Genomic DNA, 26,884 nt, shown 5'->3' on the forward strand with positions numbered 1-26,884 from the left:
ATTGCTTAGAGGTCCCCTATGAGGAACGATGTCAAAATACTACTGGAAAACTGCGTGCCTATGGCGTATCGCCTGAGCTGCACGAGTGAATTCGTGATTTCCTGTCAGCAAGGTCAAAGTTCGAAGAAATAGACGGAAAGTCATCGATTAAAACAGAATTTGGCCTTTCTCAAGGAAGCGTTATACACTCCTCCTTCTCCTGACCTGCATAAACTAATTAGGACACAATTCAGAATCTCTTAAGGTGATACTGTCGTTAATTGTCTTATAAAGCCATCGAATGATCAAATCAGTTGAAAATGATTGAGGCGAGATACCTGTATTGTTCGAAAAGTGGCTACTGGCTCTAGACAGCGAAAAGTGTGAAGTCATACACATGAATACTAAAGGGAGTAAGCTAAATTTCGGTTACACGAAAATTCGCGCACATCTGCTGTTAGCAAATTCAGCTAAATTCTTTGGGATTATAGTTACGAATAACTTAACTGGTATGATTAAATAGATAATTTTATGGGCAGAGAAAACTAAAGACAACACTTAGCACGAACAAAATCGCTACTAAAGAGACTGCTTACACTATGTTTGGCCGGTCTCTTCTGGAGTGTTGATGTTTGTTGTGGGCTCCGTATGTGGTAGGATTATCGGAGGACATCGAAAGAGCTGAAAGAAGGGCATCTCGATTTGTATTACTGCGAAATAGGGGAGAGAGTGCCACGGATATGCTACGCGATTTGGTATGGCGATCATCAGAACTAAGGTTTCTTGTTGGATCTTCTCAAGAAATTTCAGTCTCTAACTTTTTCTACGAAGTGTTAAAATACGTTAATGACATCCACCTCCACAGGAAAAAGTAATCATAACAAAATACGAGAAATCAGGGCTCGAACGGAAAGATTTTGTTAGGTTTTCTCGTGTGCTGTTCGGGTGTCGAACAATAGAGAAATATATTGAAGGCTGTTAGATGAACCTTTTGCCAGGCACTTAATTGCGAATTGCAGAGTAAACATGTATTTGTTGATGTAGAAGGAAATACAAAAAGGATGGACGTGAAGAAATTGAAAAAGAATGCTCGCCAGGTAGACTGATTCAGCATATATAAATGTTCAAACAAACTGTAGTGAAATGAAAAGCATGGGTGGTAACATTAAGAGCGCAATGGTAATTTCACTGTTAAACGCAGAAGAGAAATCAGATAGGTGGAAAGAGTACACTGAAGGGGTCTATGAGAAGAAGGACTTGTCGTGATAGGAGATAAAGCGTCAGTCGACACGACACAGGGGATGCAGTATTAGTCACAATTTTAAACAGCTATGGAATATTTGAGAAAAAACGAGGCTAAAGGGGAAGACAACATTGCATTTTAATTTTTAAAATTATTGTGGGAAGTGGTAACCAAACCAGTATTCAAGTTGCTGCGTAGGATCTACGAGACTGGCAACAGTCCGTCAGACTTAAAAATATCAACCATACAATTCCCAAGACAGCAATAAGAGAACAGTGCGAAAACCATCTCATAGGCAAGAGGATCATCGGAAAGAATGGCAAAAAAAAACCCTGTTAAGTGATACTGAGCTTGTTTTTAGGGAAGGTAAAGGCACCACGTAGGCAATTATGACATTTCGATTGGTAATGGAAGCTAGAGCGAAGAAAAGTCAACGCACACTCAATCGATCAGTCGCCTTAGAAAAAGCGTTTGATAATGTAAATTGGTGCAAGATGTTGGAAATTCAGAGAAAAATAGCAGTACGCTATAGAGATAGACGGTTAGTGTACAATATGTACAAGAAAGAAGGAACAATAAGACTGAATGACAAGTAACGAAGTGCTCGGATTAGAAAGTGTCCAAGACTGAGATGCAAAATTTCGTCCCTACCTTTCAGTCTATACATCGAAGAAATAATGACGTAAATAAAAGAAAGGTTTAAGAGCACGATTAAAATTCAGCGTGTAATGCTGCCAGTGACCAGATTCGTTGATGAATTACTACTAAAAGCGAAGAGTCCGCAGCTCGTGGTCGTGTGGCAGCGTTCTCGCTTCCCACGCCCGGGTTCCCGGGTTCGATTCTCGGCGGGGTCAGGGATTTTCTCTGCCTCGTCATGACTGGTTGTTGTGTGCTGTCCTTCGGTTAGTTACGTTTCAGTAGTTCTAAGTTCTAGGCGACTGATGACCATAGATGTTAAGTCCCATAGTGCTCAGAGCCATTTGAACCATTTGAAAAGCGAAGAAGAATTGTAGGATAAGTTGGATGGAGTGAACCGTGTAATTAGTATTGTATATGGATTTACAGTAAACCGGAAAAAGACGAAGGTAATGTGTGAAGAAGAAATTATAATAGCTCGTAAGTTAACATCAAAATTATCGACCACAAAGTAGACGAAGTTTATATATTCTGATACTTAACTAGCAAAGCTATGAGGGATGAAGCAAGGTGGTCGTATAAAGCAAAATAGCAGAGGCAAAGAGGGCCTTCCTGGCCAAGAGAAGTCTACTGGGATCAAACGTAGGTCTTAATTTGAGGAAGAAACTTTTGAGAAAAGAACTACAGGTATCAAACGTAATTTGAGGAAGAAAGCTTTGAGATCGTACGTTTGTAGTACAGAATTCTGTGGTAGTGGGTCATAGACAGCAGGAAAACCGGATCACAAGAGAATGGAAACGTTTGAGATGGGGTGTTACAGAAGAGTGTTGAAAATGAGATGGACTGATAAGATAAGGAATGAGGAGGTTGTCCGCAGAATCGGGTTGAGAAGAAACAAATGTAAGACACTGAAAATAAGAAGGGCCAGGGCTATGTGACGTTTCTTGAGTCAACAGTTAATTTTAATTACATGGAACTATGTAGAGTACAAACTGTAGAAGAAGAAAGGGATTGAAATACATTTAAAATATAATTAAGGACTTACGGTGCAAGTGCTATTCTAAGATGAATGAATTAGCCATTGAGAGGGGTGCATGGCAGACAGCATTAAAACAGTCAGAAGATTATGACTAAAAAAGAAAGACCTTGTAGCTGTTAAGTAAACTCCATATGCGGAAGAATACGAACATATTTTATAGCATTGAGTGCTGAATGAATGACACATTACCGTCTCATATAACAGAACATGTAATACAATGTCTTGTGGACGTTAAGATCCCTAAAATTGAGTGATCTAACTAGAGTAACTACCTCAACTGGATGGAACTTATTTGACAGAGGTCGAAAGTCAATTTCTTTTGAGATATAAGCTTCAAGTATTACCTTTCACGCTAATACCGACTTACCGGGAACAACGGCCTGGCTTTCGTCCACACATATTCAGACACCTCTTTCAGCGCATCCCCAGCAGAGATCAAACCGTCGACGACGCATAAGGTTGACAAGCTCATAATATTGTCCACTTACGAATGTCGGATACTGTTGATCAGATAGTGGATATTTGTATTTCAATCCGTCCTCGTCTAGAGACTGTCTAGTATGTACCCTGAGGGGCAGTACTGGTAGACCGTCAATCCATGGCTTCCAATATCGCCTTATGAACTCAAAAAGTGTCAGTGCCGCAGATTTGTTGAGATGTATGACAGCTCGAAGAGACAGTACATGATGAGCAGTGTGGACTGTATTTCACAGTCCACTGTATGTTGTAAACTTAATGTCAATGCCACTATTAATTTAAATGTTTTCGTCCAAAGCAACTTAATCTTTTTTCCAAAGTCCGATCCTTATTTTACAAATTTCTCTTCATACATAAGATGTAAAACAATTTTGTGTTATACTCCAGCTTTGCCTTTTAAATTTATCAACAACAAGAGTGTCTTTACCTTCCTGTAAGTTATGGATGTCCACCATTGTGTTAGGAAAAATTTCTACTTAATCTTTTTCGGTTCACCGACAGAAGCTTTCACTTACTGCTTTTCCATTTTTAGTTGCTGGTAGCGAACGCGGGCTGCAGCGGTGCGGGAGAGCCGTTCCCCAACCCCGAGGACTGCGGCAGCTTCCTGCAGTGCGAGGCGTCGGGCGTCGCAGCGGTCAAGCAGTGCCCTGCCAACCTGCACTTCAATGCGGAGCTCAAAGTGTGCGACTACCCGTGGTCCGCCAACTGCAAGGAGGCGGACAGCTCGTCTGCGGACAGTTCTTCTCAAGACGGCGACGATTCCTCATCTGAAGAGGCAGACAAGCTCATTGCTAAAGTCATTAAGAAAGCAAATTCAGGCGCAGTAGCAACGAAACCAAATGCCACTGCTTTTCATGCCTAAATTTGCGATACATTTCTCCATACACCAAGTATGACAAAGGTCTGAATGACTGACCTACGTTCAACTAGTTCGCATTTCTTGCTTTGCGTTAACAGTACACCGAAACGGTACAGTGATAAGTGCATCGCTTTCATAAACCGACAAAAAAATAAATAAAATAAAATAAAATAAAAAATAAAAAACTCAAAATATAAAATTATTCTCGCCGTTCATTACGACAAGGATAATTAATATACGTACTTAATTGCTGCCTTCTGAAAACCTTTTGACTGTCTGGACAAATACGTCTGTGATAAAGGACGAAAAGCCGTGTATCTCTTACGACTCAAGCTTCGCAAAGCGGCTATTTTAAATTTTGATTACTTTTTGACGTGACCTGCTTTATGAAAAGCTGCGGAGAATGCAGCAAAGGAGGAATAAAAGTTGCGCATAAATCTTAACTTCGTTGTTGGCTGCTTACGCTGCTGTCTTTGTCAGAAGCCAAGTAATTATGAAAAAACTATAACTGTTATTGATGTGACACAGATAGGATTGTTGGTGTGCTTGCTATATCAAAAATGTAATGTACTATGTAGTGATCAGCAATTATTGAAAATAAATGTAAAAAAACGTAATGTTTGTATTATATCTTTACACCTAATTATTTCCTCCTTTGTGTGGTCATGACATCTGTAGCTGTTTATGCTGTATATGGCAATGAAAAACGTTTTCAACAGTTACACTGTGAAGAAATTTCACAGACAGAATCAGCATTGATACAGTACAAATCCTTAGAATATTTCGTTTCTTTCACTTACCAAACTATCACTTTACATCATTAATTCCTTTAATCTCAACTCGTTATTTCGAGAGACGTGGAAAAAACGAAAATCACGCAGAGAACAATAAGATATTTGGTTTTTAGTGTGTGTACATGTGTACTAGCGGGTACTTCTTAAAAGAGCAACAGTTGTGAACACACTGGATTTTTTGGTAAGCACAATGCGTGGTGATATAAGAAAAACGCATTTTACGAAATCTCGTGTAACATCATAGAACTGCTGGGACAGGATTACTGGCTGTATAGCTCAAATACGCTTAAGAAGTTGAGGGCTACCATGAAGTTCCGTTCTAGTGGCATTTCCTTTCTCTCAGTTTATTCTGATCGCTTTTGACATTTACGATCGCGCCCAACTACACTCCTGGAAATCGAAAAAAGAACACATTGACACCGGTGTGTCAGACCCACCATACTTGCTCCGGACACTGCGAGAGGGCTGTACAAGCAATGATCACACGCACGGCACAGCGGACACACCAGGAACCGCGGTGTTGGCCGTCGAATGGCGCTAGCTGCGCAGCATTTGTGCACCGCCGCCGTCAGTGTCAGCCAGTTTGCCGTGGCATACGGAGCTCCATCGCAGTCTTTAACACTGGTAGCATGCCGCGACAGCGTGGACGTGAACCGTATGTGCAGTTGACGGACTTTGAGCGAGGGCGTATAGTGGGCACGCGGGAGGCCGGGTGGACGTGCCGCCGAATTGCTCAACACGTGGGGCGCGAGGTCTCCACAGTACATCGATGTTGTCGCCAGTGGTCGGCGGAAGCTGCACGTGCCCGGCGACCTGGGACCGGACCGCAGCGACGCACGGATGCACGCCAAGACCGTAGGATCCTACGCAGTGCCGTAGGGGACCGCACCGCCACTTCCCAGCAAATTAGGGACACTGTTGCTCCTGGGGTATCGGCGAGGACCATTCGCAACCGTCTCCATGAAGCTGGGCTACGGACCCTCACACCGTTAGGCCGTCTTCCGCTCACGCCCCAACATCGCACAGCCCGCCTCCAGTGGTGTCGCGACAGGCGTGAATGGAGGGACGAATGGAGACGTGTCGTCTTCAGCGATGAGAGTCGCTTCTGCCTTGGTGCCAATGATGGTCGTATGCGTGTTTGGCGCCGTGCAGGTGAGCGCCACAATCAGGACTGCATACGACCGAGGCACACAGGGCCAACACCCGGCATCATGGTGTGGGGAGCGATCTCCTACACTGGCCGTACACCACTGGTGATCGTCGAGGGGACACTGAATAGTGCACGGTACATCCAAACCGTCATCGAACCCATCGTTCTACCATTCCTAGACCGGCAAGGGAACTTGCTGTTCCAACAGGATAATGCACGTCCGCATGTATTCCGTGCCACCCAACGTGCTCTAGAAGGTGTAAGTCAACTACCCTGGCCAGCAAGATCTCCGGATCTGTCCCCCATTGAGCATGTTTGGGACTGGATGAAGCGTCGTCTCACGCGGTCTGCACGTCCAGCACGAACGCTGGTCCAACTGTGGCGCCAGGTGGAAATGGCATGGCAAGCCGTTCCACAGGACTACATCCAGCATCTGTACGATCGTCTCCATGGGAGAATAGCAGCCTGCATTGCTGCGAAAGGTGGATATACACTGTACTAGTGCCGACATTGTGCATGCTCTGTTGCCTGTGTCTATGTGCCTGTGGTTCTGTCAGTGTGATCATGTGATGTATCTGACCCCAGGAATGTGTCAATAAAGTTTCCCCTTCCTGGGACAATGAATTCACGGTGTTCTTATTTCAATTTCCAGGAGTGTAGTTCGTGACATAATTTTGGTTACTCACTTAATCCGAAGATCCTAACAATAATGAAGATACTAACGTTTCCATTATAGAAGAGACTTGGAGCTAGAGGACTTAAGATGCTCGCGAGAATCCTTGTGTCATGGCTTGTGGCCATCTCAGAATATCGACAACGTTCCTTTCCAAGGCCAAGAAATGGGTCTAAATAAAGGGCCGTTACCACAGCGCATTCTCATCCCATCTACATTAGATTACTTACATTTACTTATTGATTGTGATTGGTGTAAAGCATGATACACTTGGGATTCTTCCTGACGGAAAATGATATCAGACAGAACGTTTGTCCCTTTACATGTGGCTTCATTTGGTTGTCTTTGATCTTGAATTTATGCCTCCTTTTTGAAGCTAAATAGTGAGCATATTAATGGCCATTTAGCGTGAACACTTTATTTTTTGCTAGTATAGTGGTTATAAAACGTGGTTGCCTCCAACATTAAAATGCTTGGCGAAGCCAAAACTGAAGTAAGTTATTCAAATAAAATTCCATTTCCAGTACGCGTGCTCCATCTTCCAGAAACACAGGCTTCACTTTTCCAAAGATGACGGAGTTATTCATTTAGAAGACGACTTTCTACCGCTACAGCAAAGACAGATTTGCAATGATCTTTACTTCTCTACGTCAACATTGACAGCACAGTGACAAAGTTAACTAGAGCAAGATTTCAGATACTTACCGTCAGTTTTACGCAGAGTGACCAGCATTCATTATGCAGTTACGCTAACGAAGAACAAGAGCCTACACGGGGTGCTTCTAAGAAGCATTACCAGCTGAGGCTGACATCTGTCTTACCTTCGACAATACCATCTGAACCTAGAAAATGTTCGAAATATAAACCGTTCTTCATAAGCTCAGTGTTTGGAAGTTCTAAAATACTAAGTCAGGACTGTGCTGTGTCTGTGCTAGAATAGAATGGTCTTATTGTGGAATATGTTCTACGTCGCAAACTCTTGTGGGTTCTAGAGGGCATATTACTGACTAGCAATTAACAAGTTCTAGGTCCCAGGTTCCATCCCAGTCACTTTGAATAAAGGTCATCAGCAATGGAAAAAATTACTCCTCTCATAAGGAGTCACCCTTTTTTCTACCAACAGCTTTGTCAAAGAAGGCGAATGGGGGAGAGCAGAGTTTCAGGAGAGCCGAGCAGTAGTGACCCCCCATGGCACGGAGATAACTGGAACTCACTGTGTGACACTCACCTTGGAAAAATCAGCCTATTGTCAGAGGTTAGTCGTTGGTACATGGACTGCAGACTGTGGTCTTGGCTGCATAACGAAGTTCGGAGCTGATGGGAACCGCCTGTACATCATAGCGTGGCCCACCTGTACCACTTGCAACGGGTTGGACGTCGGCGTTTACGTACCTCTGCCCAAGATTGCATTTGTGGGAAGAGCGTTGTCACTTGGTATCCTATGGATCAGAGGCTAATGACTAGTGTCTGGCTTTGTCATTTGGCAGTAGGTAAGGATTCCAGATGCATACAACAACTCACAGAAATGAATAGTGACTTCTGTCGACGCAGCTGTGTATGAAGGACCGTTGACCAAGAAGCAGGCTGCGGCTGCGGCCTGATTAAGGATTTTGTGTGCTTTCCATGCGGTTAAAATTTTTCGTCACTTCATTGCTTCCCTCCTTAGATTAATCCTGAACATCGAAGTATTCCTTAAGTATATGGCTGCCACAGAGACACTAATTTGCACAGCATTGTTTTATGCTTTACATTCTGCTGCACGTATTGGGGGTAGACACTTCTCATGTAGCTTTGCGACACCTTCTTCAGTTTTCATATTACTATATACGCTATATCATTTATTTCGATGCTCAAACAAGGTGTCTATGTGGCCCTGGAAAAATTTTCACCATTCTGATTCGCACGGTGGGTGTGAGTCACTGGTACCGACTCGACTTTTAAGGATGTGCAGGTTAAAGGAAGAGAAAGGTAGGACTTGGGCCACTCTACGTTTGGGGTGGCAATGCAGAACACATTTTACCAGAATTATCCAGATGGCTGATGTAGAAGTTCTTATGATGATCAGTGTCCGGCGATGTTTGGTCCAATATTTAGTTACATGGTCGACCTGGTGTTCCATCGACACTCGAACAGCTTCGTGGAAATCATCTGCTCCAGCAGAGTGGTGAGGAATTCTCGTCTACTGACATATCCATTTTGGTGGATATCGTGTGATACATTAGAGTGGAGAGAACTTCTCGTCTACTGATATTAACAAATCTAATGGTGCTGTTACCTCGATACGAATTTTGCGTATCCCAAGAACTCTCCCGGAGGTAAGAGTATTGGGAGTCCAATGGGCAGAGTGTAGGAGAGCTTCCTGCAGTTGTATGATTTCAACGAGCACATCAGTGATAATTTTGGCGAGAGTGGGTCACAACCTCAAGTGCGTGTCTACATTATCCAGTCGGCTCTTAAAACGAATTAGTCGTCGTTAACTGCTCATCCTCATTTGTGAATAACGAGTGCGGCGGCCACGGTGCATAGTATTGCTTACCACATCTTCGAGACTCGTGAGTTGCATGGTGTGTATTTCAAGGTCCTCCCGGCTCGTTTCCAAGCCTGCTTTTATCTGTTGTGCCACCGTGATAGTCTTTGCTAAGCATCTCAGTGCTGGTTACTGTTTTTAGGAGTTTACCACCTGCATCAACCAGTCCCTTTTCTATTGAATCCGTGGGACAGATTCTCTGGTCTGGTGCAGCAACTCCTGAAAACAATAGAAAACTGGTCATTATAGCTGCTATTTCCAGCGATTATCATTCAACCCCATCTTGAATTGCATCATGGACGTCAGTTTCCAAAAGGTATCGTCAAATTGTTGAAATTTATTTTCTACTGCCCATATGTCAAAATCCACACTAAATTAGCACTGATGTTCCGACTTTATTGCGTCCGGCTGCCGTGCTAAAACTAGCCCACCACTAAAAGGACGACTTTACGTATCGTACAATGACTGATAGAATAACACACAGGGTTCTTATAGATTTTTTTACGTTACAAGTCGTAGATATATATTACAAACATTATTACACTACAGACAGAGTATTTATATAACCCTCAACTACTACCTGACTAATGTCACTTCGTATCTGCCCACCAAGCTCAGGAACACAACAAAGATGATGTTTCTTGTTTTCACCAGCCTGTTTGTCTTGCACTTGTCGACCAGAGGCAGAGCTGCTGCACTTTTTTCTCCGTAATTTAGTCTAGTTTGAGAAATAACCACAGCCTTTGGGGAGGGGAAATTCACTGTTAATCTGCCTATCCTTTTTGTGTAATAAGAGCATAGGGATGAGTTGGAATACTCGCATATACATCCTGTTTCTCATGCCTAGTTCTGCGTTTATTTTTCTTATTTTCTACAAATACTTCCCTTGCCCCTTCAGAAGGATCTGATAGTAATTGAGACCATGCTTCTTATTTACCCCGAAATGGAATTATTCTACCTACATGGACAATTGTACTTCACGTCAGAAGCTGCAGGTTGACATAAAGATGTCGACCACCTGATACAGTCCTTGGTGACCCGAAATGAACAGTTTAGTTATTCTTTCAGGAAGTAGCATAACCACCTGCACGTCATGGTACTTTAGAAATTTCGCTGTTTGTTGCGGATGCATTCCTGCTATTCATTTTTAACCGGATACCATGTACAGTTCAATCTTTTATAAAAATTTCGAGAGGTTAATACATCTTCTCCCAGGACATACTAGCAGAATTCAAAAGGTGAGCGCATGTTTTGGGCAAAACAACTTCAGAAGGCGGTAAGCCTGTGTATTCATGAATTTTTGAGTTACATGTTGCTGCAACGTTTGGTAGTAGAGTATCCGAATCATTGTAACTACTATTTACATAATAATATTTTCTCCAATGTTATGTCCAATCTTTGAGTTCTGTTTCTTGCTTTTGGATGATGTGCTCTCGTTAGTAACTCCTTACACTTAAAAGTCGGCACATGTTATTGCGTGACTTGGTGAGGAATTTAGTTTCTTGGTCAGTTTTTAAGGTACCTGGTTTCTGAATCGCAGTAACCATTGGTGACCCATAGTCTGCGCCACCATTTCTGTCTCTTTACTTGGTATGGCGATGACAGCAAAAAAGTGAAAAATGATCAACTATAAATCATAAATATCGATTCCCTGCTGGTGTTTTGGCAAAGGGGCCAAGTAATCCATTCTGATGCTTTGCAATGGTCCGTATGCCTCAGGTAACCTTTGTGTTGGGATTTTTTGATGGATATTCCGAGCTCTTTGATTACAAAGAACGCACTTCTTCACGTAACACTGTATGTATTTGTTTTTCATTGGTCACTAATAATTTTCTGTAATACCGCACTCCTTGCTATATCATCCACAATGTCCTGCCAAGCTCGAATTGTGAGCCCACCTTAATACTTCACCTCCAAATTTTGCCAGCAGAACGACGTGGTTGTTGCACCTTGTTTGCCTGTACAGCACTCCATCATCTGAGCCTAACCACACTTGCCTCATGGAATTCTATCTACATCAGCAGCCTGAGCCCTGCACCATTCTTCCACACTTACCCCAATGCATTCGACAGCATGTACTTCCGTAGCTAAGTCTTCCTTACTTCCTGTAAGACTTTTCTGGGTGTTTGTAAGCGTAGGCATTGTCACTGTCAGTAGGATTCTTCTTGACTGTTGATCGCACTGCCAATGTACAAAATTGTCCACTCAGAAGGAAGCACTATGGAAGTTTTCTTGCTACAGTATCCGAAATTTTGGACAATTTTATATATTGACAATGCAGTCAATAGCGCAGACGAATTCTATTTGCTGGGTGTTATACAACATCTAATTCAAATTAGCTTAGCAATAAAATTCAGTGGGTCAAAAATGGTTGGATCGTTAAGTCCAAGAAAGCATTTCGTTGCTGCATGATCGGTAACGACTTTGAAGTACAACCGTGACAGGTGACATAGGTGAGGCATGAGAATTTGTTATTGTCTGCTTTACTGAGGTGTCTAGAGCGTAAGTTACTGGGTATTATTCCCTGTCAATGTCCTCACTCATAATATGGCTAGCAGCAGAGTTGCTTGACACACATGACTATATAAATTTTTTTGATAGGAAGAGCAAGGATGAGGCTGGTAATCAATAATGCTTTCAATCACTCAAGTGTTCCTTTGCAATATGGAAGCCAGTTAAACTATAATACCATATTTTTGTATATAAGTAGAGGGCCTTGCTACCTCAGCAAAATCTGGATGCATTTTCTATAAGAATTGCTGAATCTGAGATACGAGTGTAATTTCTTTACTGTCTCAGGTGTCTTGAAATCCTCTACGGCTTGGCTAATGATATGGCCTAAACAGTGGACCTCCTGTAAGACGATATGTCGCTTTTGTAAACAGTGGGTGAAGCACACCTCGTGAAACAGGTCCAAGTCTTTTATAAGTGCATGACATGCTGCTGGAAGCCTTTGAAAAATACAATACTATAATCTAAGTACAACATGCATTATTTCAGTTTCACAACCCTGAACACCTAGTCTAATAACCACTGGAAAGTAAATAGAGAATTTTTCGATCCCAATCACATACCACGACACTGATAGTGATAGACCCGAAAACGCGGTTTTAGGTCGATCTTCCAGTGCTAACTCTAATTGTTTGTATTCACTCCATAAATCCATTTGGTGAAATAACAGCATTGTCGCAGATTTTCTAAGGTTCCTGTAGTGTTTATCATTGAGAAGGTGTTAGTTATTGTGCATTGGCATTCTTACTATCAGTCTCAGACGTTCTTTGGAAGATTGATGACACTTGCTGACCGGGGACTGGTTTTTTCTTCTGCAGTTCCATTCTGGTGCAGTTGATCGATAAACACATCAATCATTGCTTGTGGGTGATGGAGGACCCGTTATGGTTTCTTGCACACAGATGAATTGTTCGTGGTGGGAAATTTATGCTGCCTTGTAGGTGCAGCTGGCAATGAACCTGGTGGGTTAAATTATTCCATGTGTACATGTCCACTGTGTCATGTTTTTTCTGATGTGACACCTTTCCCCTTAGAGTGGTTAGTGCATTCTACGTCGAAACACCTATTCAACCAATTTCCCTCTAATATTTCTCAGCTATCACCGGACCTTTCGGCAACCTCATGTTTTCCCAATTAAAATTGTCTACAGCAATAGACCCTATCTGGGTTTGGTAAATTCGGTGCACAAAAGATGTATTATGTTGTATGAAACATTGTGACAGATCCTGTTTCTCGTTTTCTGGCAAAGGATCTACTACACATATAGTAAATTATTAATAAGCACTTCAATTCCTGCGATCATTTTAAGCAAATCTCCATATCTTTCAGTATTATATTCCTTATACACCTTGCCCAAGAATGACGTCGTAGCGTATGCCCGCTCATTTGAGAAGTGCCGTTTACGTACCTGGAAATCTCTCGCTACCACTCAGAAACTCTACATTGCCGAACGGAGTGTGTGAGTGGGGGCCCCAGATTTACGGCTGGCACGGATACCTATGAACCTGTATCCAATCAGAACCTACACAACTGTCCATTTTCATAGCCGGATAAATGTCTGCCACTGATTTCTCACAGGGGTATACCATAGTCACACGAAAGCGCGTCCTTGTGCAGTGGACACACCGCTCTATAATACATTTTCTTTTTACACCACTTTTCGCGATACTCACATCTTCCCTAGCTTCCACAAATGTTTGGACACACTAGTTCAAACATTTTCTGTGTACTCACTGATTATCAGAATTATACAGAAGTTAGCGACTATTTTATAAGTCCACTTCCACATCAGACTTTGTCGTGACTATTAGATGGCTTACTCATTGACAAAATATTACATCGCTGACATTAAATATTCAGCGTGTTATCTGTGCATGTTAGCTACTGAAGATTTCCTTATCATCAGATTCATTCAGAAATCCCGGCATTAATGAAAGAAGTATTTAATTAAAGTTACGAAGTGCCACCTTACATAATCTTATCTGGGTTTCTGGAAATTAAAATCGGTGTTCTTTTAGTCTGTCGATTTACAAACCTCCAGCACGATTGATTTCCAGAGATTAATATCTTTAAGTTAAACAGTACAATTAGGACCTTGCTATAAGCCGTTCATCACCAGATGAGATAAGCATTAATGTCATACTGCATACTGATACTTGATGTAAGGGCATAACTACCGCTACTCTTGTATCGGTATATTCAGAAGGTTTCCAAAGAAACATTATAGAGCGATGACCAAGATTCCCTCCTCCGCACGTTTTCGGACAGTTTTCGAATGGAATGTCACATCTGTTTGTATCTTTGACACTGGGCTCCCTGTGAAACTACTAATCGGGCTCGGAGAACCAAATATAAGACATATTACCTCTGAATTAAAAGCTACTCGATTCTCTCTCAGCCTAGCCAATGATTCAATTTCAGAAAAAGTTGCTACAGCTTCACCCAGAGATTTCAGGAATTCGATACCCAGTTTGTGTGACACGTCACATGGTAGTCCCCATAAAAGTTCATCGAGTGTTCGTTGTTTTTCTTCCTGCAGAATGACCTTATTGGCAGAATGACCTTGTGTACTAGCACCCCCTACCAACTTTAAACGAGACACTCCTTAGACCTGCTCTCTACAACAGTTCGCTAATTTTTCTGCTGCACGTAATAACGACGTCTCACCGAGATTTACAATAAAATGTAACTACCCATGAGACAGTACTACTATCAAGGATGAGTGGATTCACGCTAAAAGCCGACTGTCATCCTCTGTCATCGCTTAAACTATCGTTTTCCTTATGTGAAGTCCCAGTATCAACTCTAACTCTAGCGGCCTTATCCGGAAAATGCTTAGTCAACACCCCTCCCCCCTTACCCCTTCGAGCAAAGAAACTCATGATGATAAATCCCACCCTTCTCTGTGTCTTCTGTGTTCACTCGTAGCGCATTAATTCTCCTTGGTTGTCACTATCCCGTTCACAAGCATTTTGCTTATCATTACCACCGCAAATGTACACTAAATCCAAACGGAAACGAAGGGAAAAGACAAGAAGCGCAACCTAACAGGCCCCCAAAACTCTGTCGACACTTTCTCGAAATCATGTGCTGAGTGTCATTGTTGCTGTGCTTTTCGTAAGTCCAAATGCAGCGTCAAATATTGTCTGACACCAAGTGGACAGATACTACTTTTGGGGAGGTGTTTGCGAGCAGCTCAGTGCTGGTTGTGGGTGGAGTTGCAGACGATATAGACAGCCACTCGGTTCCCAAAACACTTTCTTAATATGGGCTGCACATATTCGTAGGACACGATCAGTAAGTGGTGAATAGAGATATCTTCTGTAACCAAGATCGCTTTGGTATATTTCGTTTGCTTCACAACGATCGGTTTCGACAGACTTTTGCTGACATCATCCAATCTTCGGAAAAATCTTACTAACATGTATACATGTCACCAACACAATGAGAACAGTTTCCACTCAGTATGTCGTGTGATATGCTTGGGCCAACGACAGCACTTTTTATCTGTTCACGTCAACAACGGGAAACACAGTTGGTGCAATGGATATTTGACATGTTCTTTTTTATGTTTTTGACAAGCCAATGTGATGTCGTTCCTAGGAGTGGCATGCATGCATGTTAATAAGAATTTTTCAAAGCTCCGATGACGATAGCAAGATTCTTTTATAGCAGTATACGTGCTGCAGTCAGAGAGCAGGCGATTGGCGGTGACCCACAGACCCAAGCATGCCGACATAGATAAACCATAACAGCGACAAAGAGCAGGGGGATCGCTCGAGGCAGCCAGTGTCATGGACATTCAGCGTCCGGGCGGGAGTACTCAGGTGATGAACATGGAACTGCAGGCTGGAGAAAGGAGCCAAGTGGCAGAGGTCACCTATGGCACTGTGCAATCTGGAACTCATATTGTGACCCAGACCATGGAGACGGTAGCAGATTGCTGGCTACGTAGCCTCAGGCAGTGAGATTGTGGTCGTCGGTCCACCGACTGGAGACAGTGGTCCTAGCTGCATCGTAAGTTCGGCAGCGGAAGGCACAGGCTATGAATCGTAATATGACCCAGGTGCAGCAGTGACGGCGATCTGGGATTGGGGGTCGGTATACCGCTTTCCAGAGTTGCGTTTTGGGACAGGCCCTTTTTCTGTGTCACTTGCAAACAACTGCAAAAGAGGCGAATGTCCAGAGTTTGGCTGTTGTTGTCCGACAGTAAGTTACTCTTCCCGACTCAGCTGAGGGATCATAGAAATTTGTGGTGGCTTCTGCTGCCTTTGCTATGTAGGCAGGAGTGTTCACTGGCTGGCAGGCTGTGGCTACATCCTGATTACGACGCTGGGCTACCACTCGGGCGGCTGAGGATCAATTACACTAGACTTTATATCAAGAGGGGATCAGTGAAGTGAAAAAGAAGTGAACTTCCTGCATGGCGAATATACGATAATATCAACAGCATAAGAATATGATATATGGGGGTAAGATTCGTTATAAATCGGATGGTAGAGCAGAAAATTAGTTACTGTCAAATTTTTAGTGGTTTGGTTGTGCTCATCAGAGTCGACAGCAAGCCAAGCCACAACAATCGGGTAGGAATAAATGCCGACATCACCAGAAAAAGATAGAGTGAAAATATGTGACTCCTTTGACATAGATGGTGTTTAAAACAGAGTAGTTGAGGAATGAGAGAAAACGTGATTAGTAGATGGTACAGTTCGAGAGATCTGGTTCACTCGTCAAGCAAAAGCTTTCATGGTATTACAGGGACCTGTAGAAAGTGAAAATTATAGGGGAAGACAGAAACTGAAATGGGGGTCGTTGGACGTAAGTGCTTCTCTGCTATGGAGAAGAATTCGTGGTGAGCCACATCAGATCAGATGAATTAAAATATAAACGAGTAAGTAAATAAACAAATAAACTAAGGAACAGAAGTTTCCCTTGCCAGAATGAAAACTGTGTATTCAGTGCCATATTGTAGCGTTCGGAAGTGTTTTAGTCTCTAGAACATCCAAAAGAACTGCAACCTACCTATCCTAGAACACTGAGGGTATGGGTTTGCTTGCTGGTGGCTATTCCTTGAACTCTTTTTCTATTGAAGAAATAGCATGTTGTTTTTTGAATTTTTACTCATAGTCGCGACACCACGCGTCATCGTCGGTGATGAGGGTGTGCGGAAAACTATTATCTTTAACCAAGAGTTACATAAAAAAAATTTACATTCGACGATTTTTTGGTCTTGTGCAAACACCTGCCCAGTGCATCGTCAACAAGCTCTGTGAAGTCCACGTCTGTGGCAGTTAACCTCATATTATTTACATTTACTCCACTTACTGTACAGCTTTTGGGAAACACCGATGGTCCTCACAGGAACCAGTTTTTTCTGTGGTGAGTAACTTGATTACAAGTCTGTTTACACTTGCCTCGACGTCAGCTGTTATTTTGGAACGCGTCTCTGTTACTTCAAAAATGGTTCAAATGGCTCTGAGCACTATGGGACATAACCTCTGAGATCATCAGTCCCCTAGAACTTAGAACTACTTAAACCTAACTAACCTAAGGACATCACACATATCCATGCCGGAGGCAGGATTCGAACCTGCGACCGTAGCGGTCACGCGGTTCCAGACTGTAGCGCCTAGAACCGCTCGGCCACTCCGGCCGGCTCTGTGTTACTTCTAAGGTGCTTAGGGCGACGCCAATGGAACATTGAAGGGAACATGCAAATATGTGAAAAACAGTGTGTATTGGAGACAACACGAAAGTGTAAGAATTATTAGTTACAGAATAGTTCTGACTTGCACTAGGTCATTTATGTATATCGTGAAAAGCATCGGCCTTATCACGTTACCTTGAGGTAAGCCAAATGCAAGAATCCCTTCTGGTAATATCCCTTCCCCACAACATTAAGAACGACACGATGAGCTGGGATTGCTAGGATGTCAAGTCGTTTGCATATCTGTTGGACTGTTGCGAAGGATTACTAGCAGCCAAGATAACATCAACTTCACCGTCGCTACCTACTTCTCTGTGAAGGTCATGAACGACCAGAACACACTTAATGATCAATGACTGTGGATATCGTGTTAATTTGAACACTGCAGTCATTTGTTTTCGAGATAAGTCAACATGTATGGGAGTAATATGTATTACAAAGTGGCACATCTATTTAATGTCAGTAAGGTCATCATCATCATCACCTTCATCATCATTTAAGACTGATTATGCCTTTCAGCGTTCAGTCTGGAGCATAGCCCCCCTTATACAGTTCCTCCATGATCCTCTATTCAGTGCTAACATTGGTGCCTCTTCTGATGTTAAACCTATTACTTCAAAATCATTCTTAACCGAATCCAGGTACCTTCTCCTCGGTCTGCTTTGACTCCTCCTACCCTCTGCTGCTGAATCCATGAGTCTCTTGGGTAACCTTGCTTCTCCCATGCGTGTAACATGACCCCACCATCTAAGCCTGATCGCCCTGACTGCTAAATCTATAGAGTTCATTCCCAGTTTTTCTTTGATTTCCTCATTGTGATTACCATCCTGCCATTGTTCCCATCTACTAGTACCTACAATCATCCTAGCTACTTTCATACCCGTAACCTCAACCTTGTTGATAAGGTAACCTGAATCCACCCAGCTTTCTCTCCCATACAACAAAGTTGGTCGGAAGATTGAACGGTGCACAGATAACTTAGTCTTGGAACTGACTTCCTTCTTGCAGAAGAGAGTAGATCATATCTGAGCGCTCAGTGCATTAGCTTTGCTACACCTCGCTTCCAGTTCTTTCACTATGCTGCCATCCTGTGAGAATATGCATCCTAAGTACTTGAAACCGTCCACCTGTTCTAACTTTGTTCCTCCTATTTGGCACTCAGTCCGTTTATATTTCTTTCCCACTGACATTACTTTCGATTTGGAGATGCTAATCTTCATGCCATAGACCTTACATTTCTGATCTCACTCTGAAATATTACTTTGCAAACTTTCAATCGAATCTGCCATCATAACTAAGTCATCTGCATATGCAAGACTGCTTATTTTGTGTTCACATATCTTAATCTCACCCAGCCAGTCTATTGTTTTCAACATACGATCCATAAATAATATGAACAACAGTGGAGACAGGTTGCAGCCTTGTCTTACTCCTGAAACTACTCTGAACCATGAACTCAATTTACCGTCAACTCTAATTGCTGCCTACTATCCATGTAAAGACCTTTAATTGCTTGCAAAAGTTTGCCTCCTATTTCATAATCTTGTAGAACAGACAATAACTTCCTCCTAGGAACCCGGTCATATACCTTTTCTAGATCTATAAAGCATAGATACAATTCCCTGTTCCACTCATAACACTTCTCCATTATTTGCCGTAAGCTAAAGATCTGGTCCTGACAACCTCTAAGAGGCCTAAACCCACACTGATTTTCATCCAACTGGTCCTCAACTAATACTCGCACTTTTCTTTCAACAGTACCTGAGAAGATTTTACCCACAATGCTAATTAAAGAGATACCTCTGTAGTTGTTACAATCTTTTCTGTTTCCATGTTTAACGATTGGCGTGATTACTGCTTTTGTCCAGTCTGATGGAACCTGTCCCGACTCCCAGGCCATTTCAATTATCCTGTGCAGCCATTTAAGACCTGACATTCCACTGTATTTGATGAGTTCTGACTTAATTTCATCTACCCCAGCTGCTTTATTGCACTACAATCTTTTGACCATTTTCTCCACTTCCTCAGATGTGATCCCATTTCCATCACCATTCCTATCGCATTCTACCTCGAAATCTGAAACATTACTGATCGCATTTTCACCTACATTGAGCAACTCTTCAAAATATTCCCTCCATCTGCCTAAGGCATTCACAGGATTCACCAGCAGTTTTCCTGACCTGTCCAAAATACTTGTCATTTCCTTCTTACCTCCCTTTCGAAGACTGCTAATTACACTCCAGAATGGTTTCCCTGCAGCTTGACCCATAGTCTCCCACCTGTTTCCAAAGTCTTTCCAAGATTTCTTCTTGCATGCTGCAATTATCTGTTTGGCTTTGTTTCTTTCTTCAACATAACTTTCTCTGTCTATCAGGATTCTAGTATGTAGCCATTTTTGATACGCCTTCTTTTTCCTTTTACAGGCTGCCTTGACTGTGTCATTCCACCAAGCTGTTTGCTTCACCCTACTTTTATACACTACTGTTCCAAGACATTCTTTAGCCACTTCTAGTACTGTGTCCCTGTACCTTGTCCATTCCTTTTCCAATGACTGTAATTGACTACATTCAACTAACTGGTACCTTTCTGAGATCGCTGTTATGTACTTGTGCCTGATTTCCTTATCCTGAAGTTTCTCCACTCTTATGCTCCTTCATATGGACCTGACCTCCTGCACTTTCGGCCTCACAATCCCAATTTCACTGCAGATTAAATAATGATCAATGTTATCAAAGAATCCCCTGAATACACGTGTGTCCCTCACAGCCTTCCTGAATTCCTGATCTGTTATTATATAGTCAATGACAGATCTGGTTCCGTTGCGTTGCCAAGTATACCGGTGAATGTTTTTATGTTTAAAAATGGAGTTTGTGATTACTAAGCCCATACAGGCACAGAAATCCAATAGTTGTTTCCCTTTCTTGTTGGCCTCCATATCCTCTCCAAATTTACCCATAACCTTCTGTTCGATTTCCAATCCTGGCGTTAAAATCACCCATGAGGAGAACACTGTCCTTGTCCTTTACTCTAACAACTACATCACTTAGTGCCTCATAAAAACTGTCCATCTTATCTTGATCTGTCCCTTCACAATGCGAATATACTGACACAATCCTAATTTTCTTGCTACACACTGTCAAATCTATCCACATCAGTCGTTCGTTTACATACCTTATTGCAACTACGGTGGGTTCCATTTCTTTCCTAATGTAAAGCCCTACACCCCATAGTGCTCTTACAGCTTTCACTGCTGACAGGTAGACCTTGTATTCACCCACTTCCTCTTCTTTCTCACCCCTTACCCGAATGTCACTAACAGCTAAAACGTCCAGCCCCATCCTACTTGCAGCCTGTGCCAGCTCTACCTTCTTCCCAGAGTAGCCTCCATTGATATTAATAGCTCCCAATCTCATTACCATTTGTTTGCCAAGTCGTATCTCAGGAGTCTCTGGTTTGTTAGTTAGAGATGCGACTCCGTCACCTCCAAAGGTCCGAGGCATTTTGCTCTGATTGTTGCCACCATCATATTTAAAGTACCAGGGAAGCAGGTTGCTAGCCTTACTTGCCCCGAGTCCCATTGGGTTTTACTCCTAACGGCTGAGGGCTTAACCGGTGGATTAGTTAGTCATTTCAGTATGAGCACAAAGTTGACCACGACTCAGAATATGTACGAGATGCCCAGCCTTATTCCAAAGTAACTGGTATCCCGACTGTCGGGACCACTTACTTGGCCACTCATACGTTGCCCGTGGTTCATGAACTAGGACATGACTACAGGAACCCACACCATGAACCACTGTGAGGTAGGTCATTAAATCTGGATTTTGCTTTTTGAACAGAGATAAACATAATGTTTGGCTGTTCACATTAACATGTAGTATTTTGTAGATAAAACACCTCTAGTAAATTAAAAACGGACTATGTGTCTACCGGACGGATAAATACTTCCTCGATCGATGCGCTGCGGACTGATTTCTAATTTTGTGTTGTACCAAAATATCAAAACCCGTTTAGGCTCTGAGATAAGGCGTGTTGGTGCTGCTAACGTACAGTGACAGCTTTGAGAGCAATCACCCAGAAGAATGTCTGATATTAAATACGTCACATGTATTATGTTTCATAGTGGTTTGGCACCACCGGTTCCTCACGAGCTGCGATCGATACATTTCAGTACTAAGCAGAGTAATTTATTGTTATGCCGCCAGTGAAGTTCACAGAACCATAGGTTCCAGACGTTGTCAAAACATTACCGTGCATAAGAAGACGCCCTTCTGAAGTGTGGAAACTATGAGCGCTGTAAAGATTTAACTTCAGTTGAGGGAAATATTGACGAAACCTGCAAATCGCTACTGACTCTCGCAATGATTGCCTCCTCAGTATACGAGAAACGGAAAAAAATTTTGCTTATTAGGTTTACATATTTAAGTGAGTCCTACATTTTTCAGAAGAGTAAAACAAAAACAGCGTTTTCGAGTTTTTTTTTATCAAATGCTAAAAAGGTTTTCTGCAGATACGCCACCATTGGAGCCTTGCTGTAGCCTCGAATGTCAAATACAGAACGTGGATCGCAAGATATATTCACGATTTGAGGAATTCACATCCCAATGAGAACTTACCTTTCTACTACACGTGTTCACGTTGAGAACTTAAGAAAATTACATTTTTGAATGTGAAGGGAAGCTCTCAATGTATGAAAATGCGTGAGAATTATAGCTTTTATAGGTTAACACGATAATGGTTTAGGAAACCAGAAGGAGAAGGATACATTATTCGGTCAATAATAGTGTCAAATCACTTCATTATCAATATATTTGATGAATTACTCTCACACATAATAGTTAAATGTATTCAATACTGGCAAAAATATCGCCTATGGCGCAGTATGCATTACGTGAAATTATCACTTCCCGTGATGTGGAAGAAATCTCCGTTGGTTTAAAAGATGGTTCGGAGTGGATAGATGTATGTCGTGTAAATGGAAAGTCCTTTGAAAATCCAGTGCCACAATCATAGTTCAGAAGTACAATGCTGGCAACGCAAGCAGAAAATTGAGGAGTGGCCACATCTGAATTGTACAACAGTGAACAAGTCGAAAACAAATAATCGGCGAGGAAAGGAATATCTGGAAAACGCTGGCAAGAAGCGGAAGAGTGTTATAACTTGTCTTACGACATCAGGGAATTACTTTCGCGGTGCAAGAGGAAGCTGTAGAGGGTAAGAACTGTATGGGAAGACAGAGTTAGGAATACATCCAATAAATAATTGAGGACGTAGTTTGTCAGTGCTGGTCTGAAATGTAGATGTTGGCACAAAAAAGGGATTAGTGGCTTGCCCCATCAGACAAGAAGAGAAATTATTACTATAAATTAAAGCGGTGGTTTGCCTTTTTTTGTCGGCTGACTATGAGAATTCGGGTTTACAATGTAATGAGTGTCGTATTGTAGCGTTCTGCAGTACTTCAGTATCCAAGACATTCAAAAGACCTGTCCCCAACGCATTCAAGACGACTGTCCACATGCTTTTGGATTCATGTGGCTGTCTTGAATTTTTGTTGTTCGTCCTTTAGATTCTTTGGTGATGATGATGTGTAGTAGTTTGTTGCTTTCAGTCTCATATTGGAGCAGAAGGTCCTACAAATTTCCATTCAACGCCTTTTTTTGCCAATTAGACGTCTCACACATACAATGTGATGCTCAAGATCTGGTGCTATGGAGTGCGGTATATTATTTATCCCTGCCGCTTTCATCAGACATCTACAGCAAACGTCGTTGGATTTCAGATGGAGCAATTTGATCAATAGTATGGAATTTAATTACACAGGGCAGGCCGCAGTCTGCAACTGTTTGCTGATAATGCTGTCGTGTACGGGAAAGTGTTGCCGTTGAGTGACTGTAGGACGATACGAGATGACTTAGACAAAATTTATAATTGGTATAATGAATAGTAGTTATCTCTGAATGTAGAAAAATGTGAGTTAATGCAGATGAGTAGAGAAAACACACAAACACACCCATGTTCGAATACAGCACCAGTGGAGAGCTGCTTGTGACTGCCTATGACATATTTTGGCGTTACGCTGCTGAATAATAGGAAATGGATTGAGCTTGTAAGGTCTGTAGTAGGGAAGATGAATGGTCAGCTTCGGTTTATTGGGAGAATCTTAGGAAAACACGGTTCATCTGTAAAAGAGGTCGCATACAGGACACTAGTGCGACCCATTGTTGAGTTCTGTCCGAGAGTTTGGGATCCGTACCAGGTCGGATTGAAGGAAGTCAGGGAAGCAGTTCAGAGGCGGGCTGCTAGTTTTGTTAGCGGTAGGTTCGGACAACACACAAGTATTACGCAGTTGCTTTGGGAAGGCAAATGGGCAACACTGGACAGAAGGCAACGTAGTTTTCGAGCAGCACTATTGAGAAAGCTTAGAGCACCGGCCTTTGAAGCTGATTGCAGAACGATTCTACTGCAGAAAGCGTACATTTCCCGTAAGGACCATGAAGATAAGGTTAGGGAGATTAGGGCTATCCCATTCTACTTATCGACAGTCGTTTTACCCTCGCTCTGTCTGCAAGTGGAACAGAAATGGAAATACCAGTAGTGGTACAGGGGATGGTACAGGGTACGCTCCACCATTCACCATACGGTGGCTTGCGGAGTTTGTATGTAGACGTAGATGTAAATATTTTACTTACTCCTACATGTAAGACGGTGTGCTGGAAGGCTTGCCGGTCAGGGGACGACAACAGCAACAACGCTTTAGCGAGAGGTTCAAAACATAAATACTATCTTTCGTAGCCAACAAGTCATCTATGTATAATGTAAACAACATCGCTTCCGTAACAGTATCTTGATGTATGCCAAACACAGCCTATCTTTCTAATAGTAACAACTCCCAACGAAAAGTAATGATAATGAACATTAAAAACGACATGCTTAGTTGTAATTGCTAGGATGCGAAATCAGTAACATATCTCTTCGGGTATTTCGTGTGCACGTAAGTTGTTTACTAGATGACAATGTGTAATTACACCGAAGGCTTCCAAGAAGTCAGGATAGCATCAACCCCACCACCGCTATCTACTGCTGTCTAAAATCCACGATGGGTCACAGCAGTCACTGTCCAACAGCATCTGTAAATGCCTAATCCTTGTTGATTCATTGCATTGGAGTTTTTTTTTTTGTTTCAAGTCAGCGTCAGTAAGAAAGACCTGTATTACAAAAATTATACATGTAAGTAACATCAGCTTAGTCATTACATATAGTTTCGCCCCTCTGAAGAAACACAAAGAAAATGTGGAGCTCTTGATATTAATTAGTAGATGAGTAAGTAATAGACGCGAATCAGTTACAAGACACCTATCCGTTTTTGTTTGGCGGATACACGCTTCCACGACCCACACCCTCCTGAAAGACTTGTTCACCCCTGTATGAAAATATCACAACGCATTCTGGCAAATGTAGTACGCTAATATTTCTAGTTTTTGTGACAATATATCTGGTCAGCACGCAGAGCACGAAGCGCTAAGAATGTCTCGTATACATCCTATTTATCTTTCCTAATGGTTTGACACCCCACCTCCACCATCATTCCAGAAGGGATACTGCATTATAAAGCAGACCGATTTATTGTTACACTGAAACAAGAAGATTAAACAGTATTCCGGCAGCGATCGAAACGTGCTGATGCATGACAGTAGCAGTCAAAGTAAGCCATCTAATGGTATTTAATCCGCTCTTCCATGTTCCGCTCTCGAATGTTGTGGAAGAAAAAAGACTGTAGATGATACTAATATACAACTATACCGTCTTTTTTTTGGAACTAGGTTTTCTTTTCAAGCCCTGTTTGATTATTTGTTCTTGTATAAGACGGTTCTAGCACTGTCGATTGGTACAGACGTGAGTCACTTTATGTGAAGTAATACTTTATTTCTGCTGCATTCTCGGCCATAGACTTAGCTTCAATCTTCGCGGCAATGACGTGTGGCCGGCCAGTGTGGCCACGCGGTTAAAGGCGCTTCAGTCTGGAACCGCGCGACCGCTACGGTTGCAGGTTCGAATCCTGCCTCGGGCATGGATGTGTGTGATGTCCTTAGGTTAGTTAGGTTTAAGTAGTTCTAAGTTCTAGGGGACTGATGACCTCAGATGTTAAGTCACATAATGCTCAGAGCCATTTGAACCAATGACGTGTGAATTGGTGCCAAACACCACGTGGCCCAATTTTTCTGACTTTTCTCGTCGTACCCATTTAGCAAGGCTAACGAGAGAAGCTCACTTTTTCTTAGACGTCATGTTTCAGAATTTTAACTTTCTCTCATTGATGCATAAAATTTCTTGTATTTCGTCTGGCTCTGGGGTTTGATGTGTTCTCCGTAACACGCTAGCATTTACTAAGGGAAACAGTGAGCTCAGTATCACTTTTATGTGGCTATGCTCTGTCTTCTTTATCAGTGCTACCATGGTAGAAACTTTTACTGCCGAATAAGACTGAAGAATCGATTGAATGAGTACTTCATTAGGTGCCTCATTCGGAACTCTGTATCACCCTGGCGGCTCGTCTGCGGTTATGATCTCGTGGATTAACAGAGAGAGTTTCGATTCCCAAGGACTTACTAGAAGAACGTGACAAGTAGCGTCACCTGATTTTCCACAAACATATATCAGTCAAAGAAGGTTGAGAATAAATATTGATAGCCTCTTGATCGTTTCAAAGAAAACGACAGTCGAAGTTTTCTAGGTACCTTATGTGTGTTTTAGCGGGTAAACAGTGCCACTGAAGTGCTGGCACAATTTTACTCTCGTGATCGAAATGCAACTGTTATTTTCAGTTTTATTGTTCATTTACCAACCCACGTACTTACAAGATCGCTGCAAGAATATTTTCCAATGTACACTGAAGTAACGTTGTCCTTATTCGTCTACTCACTGTTTGTCTGGTGAATGAATTTAAAAAAATTGAAAAAACCATAAATTAATTACAAATTTATTTGAAATTCCAGAATGAGATTTTCACTCTGCAGAAGAGTGTGCGCTGATATGAAACTTCCTGGCAGATTAAAACTGTGTGCCGAACCGCGATTCGAACTCGGGACCTTTGGCTTTTGCGGGCAAGTGCTCTACCAACTGAGCTAGCCAAGCACTCACAGCTTTATTTGAAATTGTTTGCTTCGAAATTCTTGTAGTTTATCTTGATTCATAATCAAGTACAAGATCCAGCTTTCGTAAAAGTGATCTGTTATGCGTTGTTTAACGCGATATTATTGCCAACGCATGAAGTCTTCAGCAGTGTTAACGA

General features: G+C 42.3%; 2 protein-coding genes and 1 long non-coding RNA gene across 9 annotated transcripts in view; 2 read left to right on the forward strand and 1 right to left on the reverse strand.

Annotated features, from left to right (window-relative positions):
* The window catches only part of LOC126190903 (uncharacterized), a 554,406-nt gene that overhangs the window by 176,646 nt on the left and 350,876 nt on the right, over positions 1-26,884 (reverse strand). Inside the window, exon 1 of one of the 3 annotated variants that reach the window (XR_007538294.1) lies at positions 4,613-4,814. The exons of the other annotated variants lie outside the window; for them this stretch is intronic. This is a non-coding gene — a long non-coding RNA (uncharacterized LOC126190903). Of the gene's footprint in view, positions 1-4,612; positions 4,815-26,884 lie in introns of those variants that run through there. 3 annotated transcript variants of the gene reach the window in all.
* Positions 1-26,884, forward strand: part of LOC126190901 (probable chitinase 10) — a 362,914-nt gene that overhangs the window by 65,603 nt on the left and 270,427 nt on the right. The window lies entirely within an intron of this gene.
* Positions 1-26,884, forward strand: part of LOC126190898 (uncharacterized) — a 125,522-nt gene that overhangs the window by 5,758 nt on the left and 92,880 nt on the right. Inside the window, exon 3 of the mRNA XM_049931517.1 lies at positions 3,907-4,275. Coding sequence (XP_049787474.1) covers positions 3,907-4,236 — 330 coding nt within the window. The 3' untranslated portion in view covers positions 4,237-4,275. The remainder of the gene's footprint in view (positions 1-3,906; positions 4,276-26,884) is intronic.

Source organism: Schistocerca cancellata, chromosome 6, assembly GCF_023864275.1.
Source record: "Schistocerca cancellata isolate TAMUIC-IGC-003103 chromosome 6, iqSchCanc2.1, whole genome shotgun sequence".
NCBI lineage: Eukaryota > Metazoa > Arthropoda > Insecta > Orthoptera > Acrididae > Schistocerca > Schistocerca cancellata.